The following is a 15,348-nucleotide window of genomic DNA, read 5'->3' as shown; positions in this document are numbered from 1 at the left end:
TTTTCATTTATTTCTAAGAGATTAAGATCATTTTTTTTTATAATATGCCTAAGTTTTCTTAGATCTACTTCTATCTTTCTTAACGTAGCTCAATCTAAAATATCTACTCTCCTAACCAGATCATCACATGGTCAATATTTAATATGATCAAACCATTTAAGATGATTCTCCATAATCTTGTTTGCCACTGAAGTTACATCAACCTTATCATGAATATATTCATTTCACATTTTCTCTCGAACTATCAAGTCACTCATCCACCTAAGCATTCTCATCTTAGCAAAACTTTGCTTAATGCTTCTCTATCAAAGGCCAACATTCTGTGTCATAGAGCATTGCAGGTCTCACCACTACCTTACAAAATTTTTCTTTCAATCTAAAGGGTGGTTGGGGACCCCATTTTTGAGGTCTTTTGCATTGCAGAAAAGAAGAAGTGGCATTTGGGAACACTTTTATTTCGAGTGTTTCATTGTCTGAAATGGAAGGGGTAGAGGGTATTTCGTGGCTAGAGCTTTGTTGCGAGGTGTCATTTATGTGCTGCTCCTTCTGATTTTCGGTAATCCCACTCCCTATCCTCGCATATACCCTCACCTCTGTCCTTTTTTGTCACTCATATCGTTAGGGTTGAAACATAGTCTGCTACTCTCTCTTTTAGGCTCTGATAACTTGCAAAAACTTTTTTGGATTCCCGACATAAATTCAAACTGATTATGACAATCTTTAAATCATGTCTTAACCAATGCTCAATTACTCTCATAATTTTGAAGCATGACATCATCAACTTAACTCCTCTATAATTTGCACGCTCTTGTGCATAGTCTTTATTCATAAAAATGGGGAGAACAAAATATAAAAATATAAGTGTAAAATAATGAATAAATAAATTTAAAAATGATCCCAAACAGCTCATTAATATTTGAATTAATTAAAATATAAATAAACTTACAAACATGCTCATCTCCTCCAATAAATACATAATCATGCTTATTTTGAAAAGCAATGTTAGAATTTGATGGAGTCATCTTAAACTTAAGATATTGAAAGGCTCATGTCATGATTTTATTGACAAACATTTATGCTGGTTGTCTATTACCTAACGTAATCCTTCGTTTTTTGCATACGGGATTTTATATCCATGGATGATAGTGTTAAATGAAAATATGACACTTGATATGCCATCAACAAATTTTCATCATCTGACACGAATATCGAGGCATGACACGAATCTCTAGATAATTTTTTGTGTAAGAAATTTTCAAACATCAATAAAAATTTTTCCAGAGCTCTGATTTCAATTAACTTATAGTCAAGGTCATTGACTCGACAAAAAAACCTAATGTTACCAAATTAATCCAATCCAATTTAAATCAAGCTCAGATCAAGTCGTTAAATCACACTTTGAAGTTTTTCAGACAAATTTAAAAAGCTAAATGAATGTAAAATCATGCAAGCCTATAGTCGAATTGAGCGTCTCGAAAGGAAGAATCCAACGAGTCCAAGATTGCTCAATTTAGACATTATTAAGGTACTCAAATGTTTATCAAATGTTGTTTAATGAAAGGAAGCTCTCCAAACGGTCTGATCAAAGTTGTTCATATTTTTGCATTAATTGCACTTAAAATATTATAAATATAGCTCCACCCTCTCTTGAGGAAGAGGCTTGAAAGTTGAGAGAAAACTTAAGCTTTGTGAATGAACTGAAGTCCAGCATCACCCTTGTCCCCGTCGATCGCTGTTGGCCGTCATCGACCGCCATTAATTGCCTTTGACCACTACCGACAATCATCGACACTCACCGACCTCCCTTGACCATCCCCAACTACTGTCGATCGTCGACATCCGTCGACAACTACTGACCACCGACTTCTATTGTCGTCAATCACTGTCGATCATCATTGACTACCACCGACCGTCGTTGATCATCTCTAAACACAATCGACCGCACATACCAGACGCCATGAGTCGACGTTGTAACTCGAAAAACCTAGTAACACTTTCCTATCTGTGGGAAAATGAGTCTCTATAATCATCAATCTATAATAAATTTTTACAAATGGGTTAGACCCCATGATTTTTTTTTACGGGTTTTATACGGAAGTATTTCTTGTCTCATCACTAACTATTTTTATTTACTTGAGTGTGTGTGAAATTCTCGTATAATGTTAAAATGATAATCCATTATTTTACACCGCACTCCATAGGGCATAATGGAGAAAAAAAAATTATTTAGCCGAACCCACTTAATTTTGATGTATCACCTAAGAAATTTTTTTTGTTCTTAGATCCATCATTATTGACTTCACTATACGCGCACTTAAAATCTGTTGGTAGCGGGGCAAGGGACCCCACAATCATGCACGACAGTAGAAATGAACAGAAAATTTTAGGTGGAGCGGCTTTATGACGGCACTATAGTTTCACGGGGCAATTATTGGCACTCAGAACTTATTGACGGTCGCGATTTACAAGGCAACAAGCCACGTGGTGATCATAGTCCATCTGGAGATATGCACTTCTGTAACGTAGCCCCGACTACTTAAATTCCTATCTGTACGGCTTAGAATGCGCGGCTCAGATTTTTCATTTCTAGCGTTGATCGAAGGTAAAATTGTATCTTGTCCTTCTTTTGTCGGGAAAATTTTTATTGCATCGAATGAGTGCTTCTTGCTTGAGTTTAGATACCCGATGTATTTGTATTTGCTTCAGGATTAGCCACGAATCCTGGCTGCGCGATTATAGGTTTTTTATGTTTGTATATTTGTCTCATTTTTTTGATGTTGTCTGAAGTGGGTGTTTTTTTTGCGTGATTTAGGGTACCCAAGCTGATTCAAGTAGTGCTCTAGGGTTTTCTGTTGTCTATTAACCATGGCTGTGCTGTTTTCTGTTCTAAGTTGGGATAAACTATGGCTTTTGTGGCAAGGCACTTCAAAATCATGTGTAGTGTATGCTGTTGGGGCAGATTTAATGAAATAGAACTTTGTTTTACCATCGAAATTATTTTTAAGCCACTTGAGGATGGATTTATTTAAATGTCAACCCCCTTCAGAATGTTTTTTTAGTATTTAGAAACATGAGATTTACTTTATGAAAACCGAAGGAGTCATTTGGGATCACTTTTTATTTTAGTTTTTATTTTAGTTTTATTATCTTTATGATTTTTACTTTAAATAAAGCATCTTGACTATAGTTAATTGTTTTTTAAAACACTCAAAACAACAATTTTTAAATATTTTGAGTGTTTTTAAAAACAAGTTAATTTGTCTTTAAAAATAAATGAATAAAAATATTTAAAAAATGTACAAAATAAACATGGTTTTGAAATAAAAGCAAAAACAAAAATAAAGAATAAAAAAATAATAGTGATCACATACAATCTTTAACTGAATTAATTTCAGGGAAACATATGCGTCCAAAGAGCTGCCTGAAACAACTATGAACACTCAATTGTCACCATTTAGTACATGCATAAGTTTTGCAAATGGAAAATATGAGAGTAGTTGCTATAAATTAGGAATTATTTTTGTTCTTAGGTTTAATGGTTTGCTTTTGAAATGAAGATCCAAAGAACAAGAAAAATGAAAATCAAGAACACGGAAATTTAAACGGTTTGGCAATTTGTGTCTATGTCCTCGGGAGCAGAGTGACGATTTCACAATTTTAGAAAAAAAAATATAGTTCTCATAGGATTACAAATATTATATATAAATACAACCCTTAATGAAATTACAAAAATACTCTTGTACGGTATTGCAGGGTGTTGCCCCCGCACTAGCAAACCACTTAATGAAACTCCCTCGATTGGACAAATGCTTCTGCTCCACTCCGCTAGCTCGCTCCGTTCCACTCCAGCATTTGTCCCTTATCTGGCATATGAGTCATATCTAACAACTTTCATATGGGTGCGATACAAAGGGCTGATGGATTAGTCATGTATTACACATCAAAATCTTTGTTTTTTGCTTTGTTCAATAACTTTGAGGCATATTGCTTTTTATAAATAAGGGCATTTACATTCCTAGCACACAATTCGTATGTATTTACATATCTTACTCCTAAACATTCATATTCACATGCAGACTACTCCAATCTTTAACATCATATCAGAATTTTAAAAGTGCAATACACCTTTTCATGCATAGATTTATACACCAAACTGTTATAAGTGTATATATCAAACGCTGGGTGTTAAATACGTAGGTACATAAGAATTGTGTGCTATGTTTGTAAATTTCTGTTATAAATAATGTTGCCATCAATAGTTCCCACTCTTTGTTTTTAGTAGAAGCTTGCAATTGAATAAATGTGAATATGCCAAAACTACATATAATTTTGTAATTACACAATTCGAGGTTAACATATTGCTTTATTTCCTTAAATTTTCGTACTTGAAGCTTTGTAAAGAATTTAGGCTTATTCAATCTTTATCATCTTTGCAATATGTAACCTTTTCATTTATCTTTAATAATCATTATTCTAAATATTCTCATAAAACTTTCAAAGAATGTCCAAATCCTGCACTGTTGAGTTTGATGGTGCTTGCAAAGGAAATCCTGGGAAAGGAGGCGCTGGAGCTGTGATACGCAATTCTAGTGGAGATGTGGTGAATATTTACTTAAATTTTAACTCTTAAGAGAATGCGATGGGGATATATGTTTATGATGTTATGATGTGTTGCGCACTATTTTTGAATTTCACTTCTATTTGTTGAAGGTTGCTCGCGTGCACGAGTCTCTGAGTTATACTACTAATAATCGTGCTGAGTATGAGGGCTTGAGTCTAGGAGTTAGTAAAGCTATTGAAATGGGCTACAATGATATTCGTGCAATTGGTGATTCAAAGCTTGTCTGTAAGCAGGTTAAATGTTCAATTTCCTTGCTGTCAGTTATCATCTATATGGTTTATTTTGTTGGGGCATTTAGATATATGCCACCCAATTTCTATGTATTTTCATATCTAACACCTAAAGTTTGATATTTACATTTGTAACAATTTGGCGGTAAAACTTATGCTTGAAAATGTGTATTTCACTTTTAAAAAGTTAGCAGTAGTGGTATTTTTTATTTAATGTCAATTATTTTAGTGGCATTGATGTAAACTTGAGTTACCTCACAAATTTTCAGTAGTTTATGTTGTTTTTTTATACATTTAAAGTTCAGTGATTTGCTGATGCTGTCACTGTTAGACCTAATGTATAGTTTAATGTATATATTTTGAAGCCTATACGGTATATATAAAAATAAGAAGCTCACTAATGTATGGTTTTGAGTCTGATGCATTTAGATTTCTGTTATCGTAGGCAATTTACATTACTGATATCCATAATTAAATTTTACGAAATTTACGTACATTCCACACAATTCTATGTATTTACATATATGTCTCCAAAACTTTCATATTTACATTTATAACACTTTGATGTCATAAATTTATCCATGAAATGGTATATTTCACTTTATATTTACATTTATTGCACATTCTTTCTGTTAGGAGGGTGGCATTATTGTTGCCTAAAGCTACTGTTAGTTTTATTTGAAGTAAATTGCTCCTTCCTCCTATGAATGTTCTTATTTGGTGATCTTTAGCATAATGTTAGGAATTAAAATTTCAATCGTGCCCTTATGGTAATCTAAATACAAGTTTTTTTGTTAGTTCTTTACCTGCAACTACCACTTTATGTATTATTTAAGAACTCATCCATTCTTTTTTAAGAAAGAAATATTTACGTACCCGCCTAATTCTTATGTATTTACATATCTAACTCCTAAATTTTACTTTTTGCATTTATAATAAATCTTTCATATCATGTAAAAAATACCACCATTTTAACATTTAAGTTGCGAATGCACTATTTCATGCAAGGTAATGTGCATATACGTAAAAATTGAAGTTTTCGTGTTAGATATGTTACTGGCTATTGGTGTTGGATTACAGGTTGATGGAAGTTGGAAAGTCAGAAGCGAAAATTTGTATGAACCTTACAAAAGGGTTGCTGAACAGATCAGTGGGTTGAACAGATTTGAGATCAGCCATGTTCCAAGGGTTAGATTCTTCAACTTCTTTCTTTCTCTTGGAATATTTTCTTTATAGTTTTAAGTTGTGTTATATTTTCCTTATTTTGGTAATGTAAATACATTTTTAGATGTGTTTAATTATGCATTAGTTTATAATCAGTCAATCTGTTAAATAACTAATTTTATATTTGATTATTTGGGCAGTTGATTGATGAATTATTATGCAGCTAGCAATCTATTATATTTAGTGGAGTAGTTATCTGATAATCGAGTAATCAATCACTTTAACCATGTGTGGAGTGTTGGAATGGAAAAACTTTTAGGATATGACAAAGGCTAAAAAAAAATTATTGAAGAAGTTTCACTCTTATTTATCACATTTACTTGGCTTAACACAAACTCAAATACTTCACCCCTATTTATACTAGTGACACCTCCTAAATTAATTGCTAGGATTGTGCCACCACAATTTCAATCCAATGGTTACAACTAATTCCACACCTACCACACAATAATTCCACACCTACCACACCTATTACACCTGCCACACAATAATTTCATACCTACCACATATTCTAGAGTAAGCTTCTAGAATTTAAGCTTATTTAAACAATTAAAACCAACTTTATATTTCAACACCCCCTCTTAAACTTGATTTTGTGACTCCAAACAAACTTCTCATTTTAATAAAGTTTTCACTCTTGAGTGACTTGGTAAAAATATCAACTTGATCTCGAGACTTCACGTACGATATTTTTATCTTCTTTTTTTCGATGCATTCTCTGATGTAATGATAACACATATCAATGTGCTTGCTTCTATCGTGAAAAACTGGATTCTTTGCTAGCGCGATTGCAGACTTGTTATCGATATAAATATTGATCGCCTATTCTTGTGAAAAACTTAACTCCTTTAATAGGTTTTGAAGTCAAATTGCATGACAAATACATGAGGTTACAGCCACGTACTCTGCTTCGCAAGTAGAAAGAGTGACAATTGATTGTTTCTTTGACATCCAAGTGAAAGCAATGCCTCCTATGAAGAACACGAACCATGTAGTGTTCTTTCTATCATCAATGTCTCCAGCCCAATCACTGTCGCTATATCCTACATGCTTGAAATTGCTGGATGATGAGTAAAATAAACCAAAATCAATTGTACCTTTGATATAGCGCATAATTCGTTTAGCGGTCTTCAGGTGGGTAATAGTCGGAGTCTCCATCTAGTGACTGACAAATCCAACAGCATAAAAAATATCTGGTTTTGTGCATGTCAAGTAGCGTAAACTTCCAACCAAACTCTTGAAAAACGTTTGATCAATTTTTTTTCCCTCATCAAACTGTGATAGCTTGACTCCACATTCTATAGGGGTTTTTATAGGTTGGCTATTCTCCATCTTGAAGAAACCATCTTGAATTTCTTCAATATCTCTCTTGTATAATATTTTTGAGAGATGAATATCCCATCTTCCGTTTGTTTGACTTCAATGCCAAGGTAGAATGTCATGAGCCAAATATCTGTCATTTTGAACAATAGATTTTTTTTTCAAGTATTTCATTCAAGAAGGTAGATTTTACATATATTTGATGTATTCTCCACTTATTTTGAGCTGTCAAAGAGATGATTAGTCTAATAGTTTCTAATTGAGCAACAGGGGCAAATATCTTATCATAGTCGATGTCTGCTCTTTGACTGTAGCCTTTTGCTACCAATCTTGTCTTGTATCTTTCAATCTCTCTTTTGAAATTCTTCTTTGCTTTGTACACTCACTTCACATCAATTGTCTTATGTCCTTTAGGAAGTGAAGTTAGCTCCCATGTGTCGTTCTTCACAATTGTCTTGATTTCTTCTTCCATTCCATCTTTCCACTTCTTGCTTTGTATGACTTCTTGGAAGTCTATGGGTTCACAGTCGACAAAGAGACAAAAAAGAGTAAGATTATCTTGATTCATAATTACCTCATAAAGATCTTCTAATCCTCTGAAGCATGCTACTCTTTTACTTGAATTTTCACTTGAAGTTGATGACGATGAGTTGCTTTGATTACTTGTAGTCAATGTTGTTTGTGGAGTAGTAGACTCTTCTCTTGTTTGTTCTCTTGTTTGCTCTTCTCTTGTTTGCTCGATCCTTGGCTGCTCTACGTCTTTTTCTTGAAAGTATGAGAAAAAGTTGTAGCATTCATCATGTAGTCCCCAGTCTCATTCTCTTCATTCATCGAATATGATATCTCTGCTGGTGGTTGTCTTTATTGTATTTGGATTGTATAACTTGTAGACTTTCGAGTTGTTGTCGTAACCAATGAAAATGAATATCTCGCTCTTGTCATCCAGCTTACTTCTTTTCTCGTCGGGTATGTGTACATGAGTTATGTATCCAAAAACTCGTAGATAAGAGATGTCGGACTTCCTTCCACTCCATGCTTCTTGTGGTGCATTTCCCAACACACTTCTTGTTGGTGATCGATTAGCCAAATAAACAGTACATGCAACCGCTTCAGCTCAAAACTCCTTCGGCAATCTCTTGCTTTTTAATATGCTCCTTATCATGTTGAGGATGGTTTTATTTTTCTTTTGGTTACGACAACAACTCGAAAGGCTACAAACTATACAATTCAAATACAAGGAAGACAATCACTAGCTTACTTCTTTTCTCGTCGGGCATCTAAAAACTCGTAGATGAGAGATGTCATGTCGGACTTCCTTCCACTCCATGCTTCTTGTGGTGCATTTCCCAACACACTTCTTGTTGGTGATCGGTTAGCCAAATAAACAGTACATGCAACCGCTTCTGCCCAAAACTCCTTCGGCAATCTCTTGCTTTTTAACATGTTTCTTGTCATGTTGAGGATGTTTCTATTCTTCCTTTCTGTTACTCTATTTTGTTGGGGGGATCTTGGAACAGTTAGAAGTGGACGTATTTCGTTGGCTTCATAAAATTTTTGAAATTCTTTTGAAGTGAATTCTCCTCCTCGATCAGATTGCATAGCTTTGATCTTGAGATCACTTTCTTTCTCTACATCTGCCTTAAACTTCTTGAATATTCCAAAAACCTCTGATTTTTTTTTAAAAAAAATACACCCATGTTTTTCGTGAAAAATCATCTATGAAGAGAAAAAAATAGTTGCTCCTACCGAGTGAGTTTGGCTTTATTGGACCACAAACATCTGTATGTATGAGCCCAAGAGGCTTTTGGGCTCTTGAACTTGACTCCACCATCTCTTTCTTCGAAAGCAAATCGAGTCCTCCGAAGTTGAGATGCCCAAATCAAAGATGTTAGAGCCAAGAAGCATCTTTATAACAAATCTTCAGACATTTGACAACATCGTTTTGAATGTTGAGTGAGAACATTCCATTTTTAGACATTGACACCTTAGCAATCAAGTTACCAATATTGTTTTTTAAGAAGAGAGTATTTTCTTTCAAGTGAATATCATATCCTTTCTCCAAGAGTTGTACTAAACTCAAGATGTTGTTTTTCATATTCGGCACAAAGTAAACATTAGAAATAAATTAATGCTTCTCATTTTTTTGACGGATGAGAATGTTACATTTGTCTTTCACCTCTATCTTAGACTCTTCTCCAAAAGACACATTGTCGCTTACTGGTTCGTCAAGCTCTACGAACATGGTTCATCTCCCACACATATGGTTGTTTGCACCGGTGTCCAGGTACCATGTACTATCTTCAACTCTTTCATTGTTCTTATATGCTAGAAGTAGTGTCATCTTCTTCTCTTTTTTCTTCTATGTAGTTGACTCTTTCATTAACTTTGTACTTAGGTGCTCTACATTCTTTCGCATAATACTCGAACTTGTTACAATTATAACACTTAATTTGAGATTTATTATACCTCGAGTTTGAGCGCCCTCTACCACGTCCTCTTGTAGATCTTTCTTCTTTCTCCATGTTGGCTTCTAATGTTGATGTTTTCATCTTTCTGAGTTAATTGGAGATTCGTCTTGAGAAGTTGTTCGGAAACCTCTTCATTCATCTTCTTCTTTTCTTCATGGGTTTGCAATGAACCCGAAAGTTGCTCTATCGACATGGCTTGTAAGTCATTTGTCTCTTCGATAATGGTTGTGATACTATCAAATTTTGAATCTAACGATCGAAGAATCTTTTCCATGATAGTCACATCTTCTAACTTCTCACCATTTCTTTTTAGTTGATTGGAAATGATAATGACTCTAGCAAAGTAATCAGAGACCAACCCGCCTTCTTTCATATGCAAAACATCAAATTGGTTTCTTAAAGTTTGAAGTCATATCTTTTCAACCTTCTCTTCTCCCTTATACGAACCTCGAGCTTCTTCCATGCTAGTTTGGCCGAAGTAGCACTTGAGATCTTCTCAAAACCATTTTGATCTAAAGCTTGATAGATGAGGAAGAGAGTTTTCTTATCTCTCTTTGGCAAGTCTCTTAAGCTATCATTTTGTGTTGTGGATAGAGTGGATTCGTCGCTTAGCTCATTGTAGCCTTTCTCCATAACATCCCGAACGTCATGCGCTTCAAGGAGTGCCTTCATCTTGATACTCCAATTGTCGTAAATGCTTTCCTTAAGCATCGGGACTTGGAACGAAACCTGGAACGACTTGGAACGAAACCATGTCACCGTTTGTCATTGCTCTATAAAGGAACCTTTAGGCTCTGATATCACTTTGTTGGAATTGAGAAGCTTTTTGGATATGATAAAGGCTAAAAAAAAACTTATGGAAGAAGCTTCACGCTTATTTATCACATTTACTTGACTTGATACATACTCAAAGACTCTACTCCTATTTATAATAGTGACACATCCTAAATTAATGGTTAGGATTGTCCCACCACAATTCCAATCCAATTGTTACAAATAATTTCACATCTACCACACAATAATTACACACCTACCACACATACTACACCTACCACATAATAATTTCATATCTACCATATATTCTAGAATAAGTTTCTAGAAATTAAGCTTATTTAAACAACTTAAATCAAGTTTATATTTCAACAAGGAGTCATGGTCTCCTCACACTGTACTCATCTTGCCGGCTTTGCGGTTTGGCGCCTTTAGATTTATATGTAAAAAAAAAACTTGTTACTTGGTTCTTATGTTTTTTATTCATTTAGGAATACAATACTGAAGCTGATGCAGAAGCGAACAGGGCCTGTGACATGTGAGGTTAGTGGGTACCATCCCTTTCTTTCATTTACGGAAGCTTATCTTGTATATTATTTGTCAAAAGAGATGAGTTATTCGGATTTCGTGAATGCAGGCGGCATAGCATTCAAGGAGTACTTGCAGAGCAACAATGGCTTCAGTCACTTATTAATACCAAGTCCTTATTAGTGTCACCATGCTTTGTGTCCGTATATATATGATTATATGTTTATATATTTATATGTTATAGAAACATAGTAACTAAAGCTGCTTTCTGCGAGTATTCTTCCTATATTCGCAATATTAAGTAATTTGGATGACTGGACGGTCACTATGGCTTATCATAATATTATGTTTCCTTTGGACAGCCTATGTTTTATGTTGAATTTATGCCGTATTGGATACATAATATGATGTGTTGGATATTCCTATTGAAAAGATAAAAATGAATAATAAATGTGCATAAATTATTTATGCTGTTAGTAACAAAGTGGAGATTATGAAATGATAAATTTTAATGAGTTTTAATTTTGTTCTATTATGTCCATCGTTTCAACTAAATGTCAATCTTAATTTGAAGCATTTTCATTAAAAACCCTTCATTTTTTTTAAAAAAAAAATTATGTGTTTATTGATTATTGTTGATTATTGTATGCGTGATAATAGTTCATTCAAGGGGGTTCTAGAAGTATTAGTGGAGATATTATAATGAAATTGGTTATTTAAAAATTAGTTTGAGTATCATAAATTTTTTTTTTTTGAAAAAAAAAATTGTATAATATTTATGTAAGTATTTTTTTGATAACTTTTTTTTAAAAAAATAGTAAAAATGTCATATTGTCAATTAAAATAATAATACTTTTTGGAGAAGCTAAGTTAAGAGTGTTTTACCAATTTTAGGGGTATTATTGAGAGTTAAGAGTCACGTTGAGTAGCTGACTCATGAGGCTCAATTTTATATAGAGCTAATGAGCAAAATTCAAGTTAGCTATGACTAAACTCGTTTAATGGATGACCTACTCATTTAAAAAATATTAATATAAAAAGTACTTTAAAATATTTGAATTTATTTTTATATAAAGTTGTATAAAATATTTTAAAATAATTTCATTCCATAAGTGAATTTTTACACTTTGACTCAAAATCACATTTTAATTTTGAATGTGCATAAATTTATTATTCGATTTGTTTAATGTTGGAATAAAAAAAATAGTATTATACTTAATTTAAAAATCCTTAGGGAATTTCCTTAACGAGAGGCAACCATGGTGACAAAATATAGGATAAATAAACTATGAGATAAAGTTATAGATCACACACACACACATAGATATATATATATATATATATATATAATGTGCAAGCTCGAATATGGAGGATATGCAGTGTCGGCGGAGGACGATGATGTGCTTTGGGGGACGGTTAATGACAATATGATATTAAATGCTTAGCTGGCCATCTCCAATAGATCAAGAGCTACGTGCACTTTTTTTTTTAGTTCGTATGGAGGAGTGATGCAAATCGATCGGCACCAAAACAGTTGGTGGAAGCTTTTCATAATCTTGTTTGCCATTGAATCTACACTAATCTTATCATGAATATATTCATTTCATATTTTGTCTGTAACTATCAAGCCACTCATCCACCTATGCATTCTCATCTTAGCAACTTAACTTAGTTTTATGCTTCTCTTTCAAAGGCCAACATTTTGTATCCTAGAGCATTGTAGGTCTCACCACTGTCTTATAAAATTTTTCTTTCAGTCTAAAGGGTGTGGGTGGTTGGGGACCCCATTTTTGAGGTCTTTTGCATTGCAGAAAAGAAGAAGTGGCATTTGGGAACACTTTTATTTCGAGTGTTTCATTGTCTGAAATGGAAGGGGTAGAGGGTATTTCGTGGCTAGAGTTTTGTTGCGAGGTGTCATTTATGTGCTGCTCCTAATTTTCGGTAATCTCACTCCCTATCCTCACATATACCCTCGCCTCTGTTCTCTTTTGTCACTCATAGTCCTTTTTTGTCACTCATATCGTTAGGGTTGAAACATAGTCTGCTACTCTCTCTTTTAGGCTCTGATAACTTGCAAAAACTTTTTTTGAAAACTTGCAAAAACCTTTTTGGATTCCCGACATAAATTCAAACTGATTATGACAAACTTTAAATCACGTCTTAACCAATGTTCAATTACTCTCATAATTTTGAAGCATGACATCATGAACTTTACTCCTCTATAATTTGCACACTCTTATGCGTAGTCTTTATTCATAAAAATGGAGAACAAAATATAAAAATATAAGTGTAAAATAATGAATAAATAAATTTAAAAATGATCCCAAACAGCTCATTAATATTTGAATTAATTAAAATATAAGTAAATTTACAAACATGCTCATCTCCTCCAATAAATATATAATCATGCTTATTTTGAAAATCAATGTTGGAATTTGATGAAGTCATATTAAACTTAAGATATTAAAAGATTCATATCATTATTTTATCGACAAACATTTGTGTTGGTTGCCTATTACCTAATGTAATTTTTCGTTTTTCACATCCCGGATTTGAGATCCGTCAATGATAGTGTTAAATGAAAACATGCCACTTGATATGCCTTCAACAAATTTTCATCATCCGATAAAAATATCGAGGCATGACACGAATCTCTAGATAATTTTTTAAGAAAAAAATTTCGAACATCAATAAAAACTTATTTAGAGCTCCGATTTCGACAAACTTATAGTCAAGATGATTGACTCGTTAAAAAAAAACCTTATATTACCAAAATTAATTCATTCCAATTGAAATCAAACTCAGATCAAGTCATTAAATTACACTTTGAAATTTTTTTGACATATTTAGAAGGTTAAATGAATGTCAAATCTTGCACGTTTATAATTGAATTGAGTGTCTCGAAAGATGAATCCAACGAGCCTAAGATTGCTCAATTTGTACATTGTTATGATACTAAAATATCCATCATAAGTCATTTGATAGAAAGAAGCTTTCCGAACTGTCCGATTAAAGTTTTCATATTTTTCTATTAATTGCACCTACAATGTTATAAATATAGCTCCACCCATCTCGTAAGGGTGGGGCTTGAGAGTTTAAAGAGAACTTAAACTTTGAGAAGAAACTGAAGTCCGGCATCGCTCATATCACCTTCGATTGATGTTAGTTGTCATCAACCGCCGTTTATTGCCTTTGACCATCCTCAACAATCGACGACACTCGCTGACCTCCGTTGACCATCGTCAATTGCAGCCGATCGTCGTTAACCATTGTCGAGGGCCGTCGACAACCACCGATCGCCGACTACTATTATCGTCAATCTCCATCGACCATCGTTAACTACTGCCGACCGCCGTCGATCTTCTCTAAACACAATCGACCACATCTACTGGACGCCGTGAGTCGACGTTGTAACTTTGAAAACATAGTAACTCTTTACTATATATGGGAAAATGAGTCTTTATAATCATCAATCAAAACTAGATTTTTACAATTAGACCTGACCTCATGATTTTTTTTCTTTACAAGTTTTATTGGTAAAAACATCTTGTATCATCACTGGTTGTTTAGGGTTTAGGGTAGGTGCAAAATTCTCGTGTAATACTAAAATGATAATCCGTTATGACGTATTACTCAAATAATCAAACATCAATCAAAACTAGATTCTCGTGTAATACAATACAAAATGCCACGTGGTGATGATAGGCTCTACTGCAGCTGCGTTGCTTTAGAAAATTCTTACGAGACAAGAAGCTGTTGCTGGGAAGCCGATTGTTTGTTTGGTACAGCTGTTTATGAAAAAAAGACAATACTATTCATATTTAGTAAAATTATTTTAAAAAAAAATATAAGAATCATTTTTTAGAACTTTAGTAAGCCCCCAAAATACTAACAATTTCTGTTTAGGAATAAAAATACATATGTTAATACTAAGTATTTATGTAACACATAAACATTGAAATTTTACGAATATTTGCATATTATTTTGAAAGTCTTACGAAAGAATTTGAGTCGCATAAAATTAATGAAGTTCAATATAGTGTTTAATACATATATGTGTGAAATTAATTATGGTTAATGAATAAAATTAAAGTGTTAGAAATGTAGTGCATAATGAAATCGATTATTATATGGAATAATTTTATGTATTAGATGGGTTAATCTATGAAATACATGGCCGGTTTAA

General features: G+C 33.4%; 1 protein-coding gene across 2 annotated transcripts; it reads left to right on the top strand.

Annotated features, from left to right (window-relative positions):
• Nucleotides 1–2,506: 2,506 nt before the first annotated feature.
• LOC110019948 (uncharacterized protein Mb2253c-like) lies at nt 2,507–11,528 on the top strand. Of its 2 annotated transcripts, none has more exons than XM_020717848.1 (6): nt 2,507–2,602; nt 4,501–4,600; nt 4,711–4,854; nt 5,932–6,039; nt 11,126–11,177; nt 11,272–11,528. In XM_020717848.1, the coding sequence occupies exons 2-5, from the start codon at nt 4,502–4,504 to the stop codon at nt 11,174–11,176; spliced, it is 402 nt and encodes a 133-aa protein (XP_020573507.1). In that variant the 5' UTR covers nt 2,507–2,602; nt 4,501; the 3' UTR covers nt 11,177; nt 11,272–11,528. The 2 variants fall into 2 exon arrangements, with proteins under 2 accessions (XP_020573507.1, XP_020573506.1); XM_020717847.1 differs by lacking the exon at nt 2,507–2,602 and adding an exon at nt 2,639–2,739.
• The last annotated feature ends 3,820 nt before the right edge of the window (nt 11,529–15,348 follow it).

This window comes from Phalaenopsis equestris, unplaced genomic scaffold, assembly GCF_001263595.1.
Source record: "Phalaenopsis equestris unplaced genomic scaffold, ASM126359v1 Scaffold000088, whole genome shotgun sequence".
Classification (NCBI taxonomy): domain Eukaryota; kingdom Viridiplantae; phylum Streptophyta; class Magnoliopsida; order Asparagales; family Orchidaceae; genus Phalaenopsis; species Phalaenopsis equestris.
The sequence above is the reverse complement of the archived record's forward strand: the minus strand, read 5'-3'. Positions and strand labels throughout refer to the sequence as shown.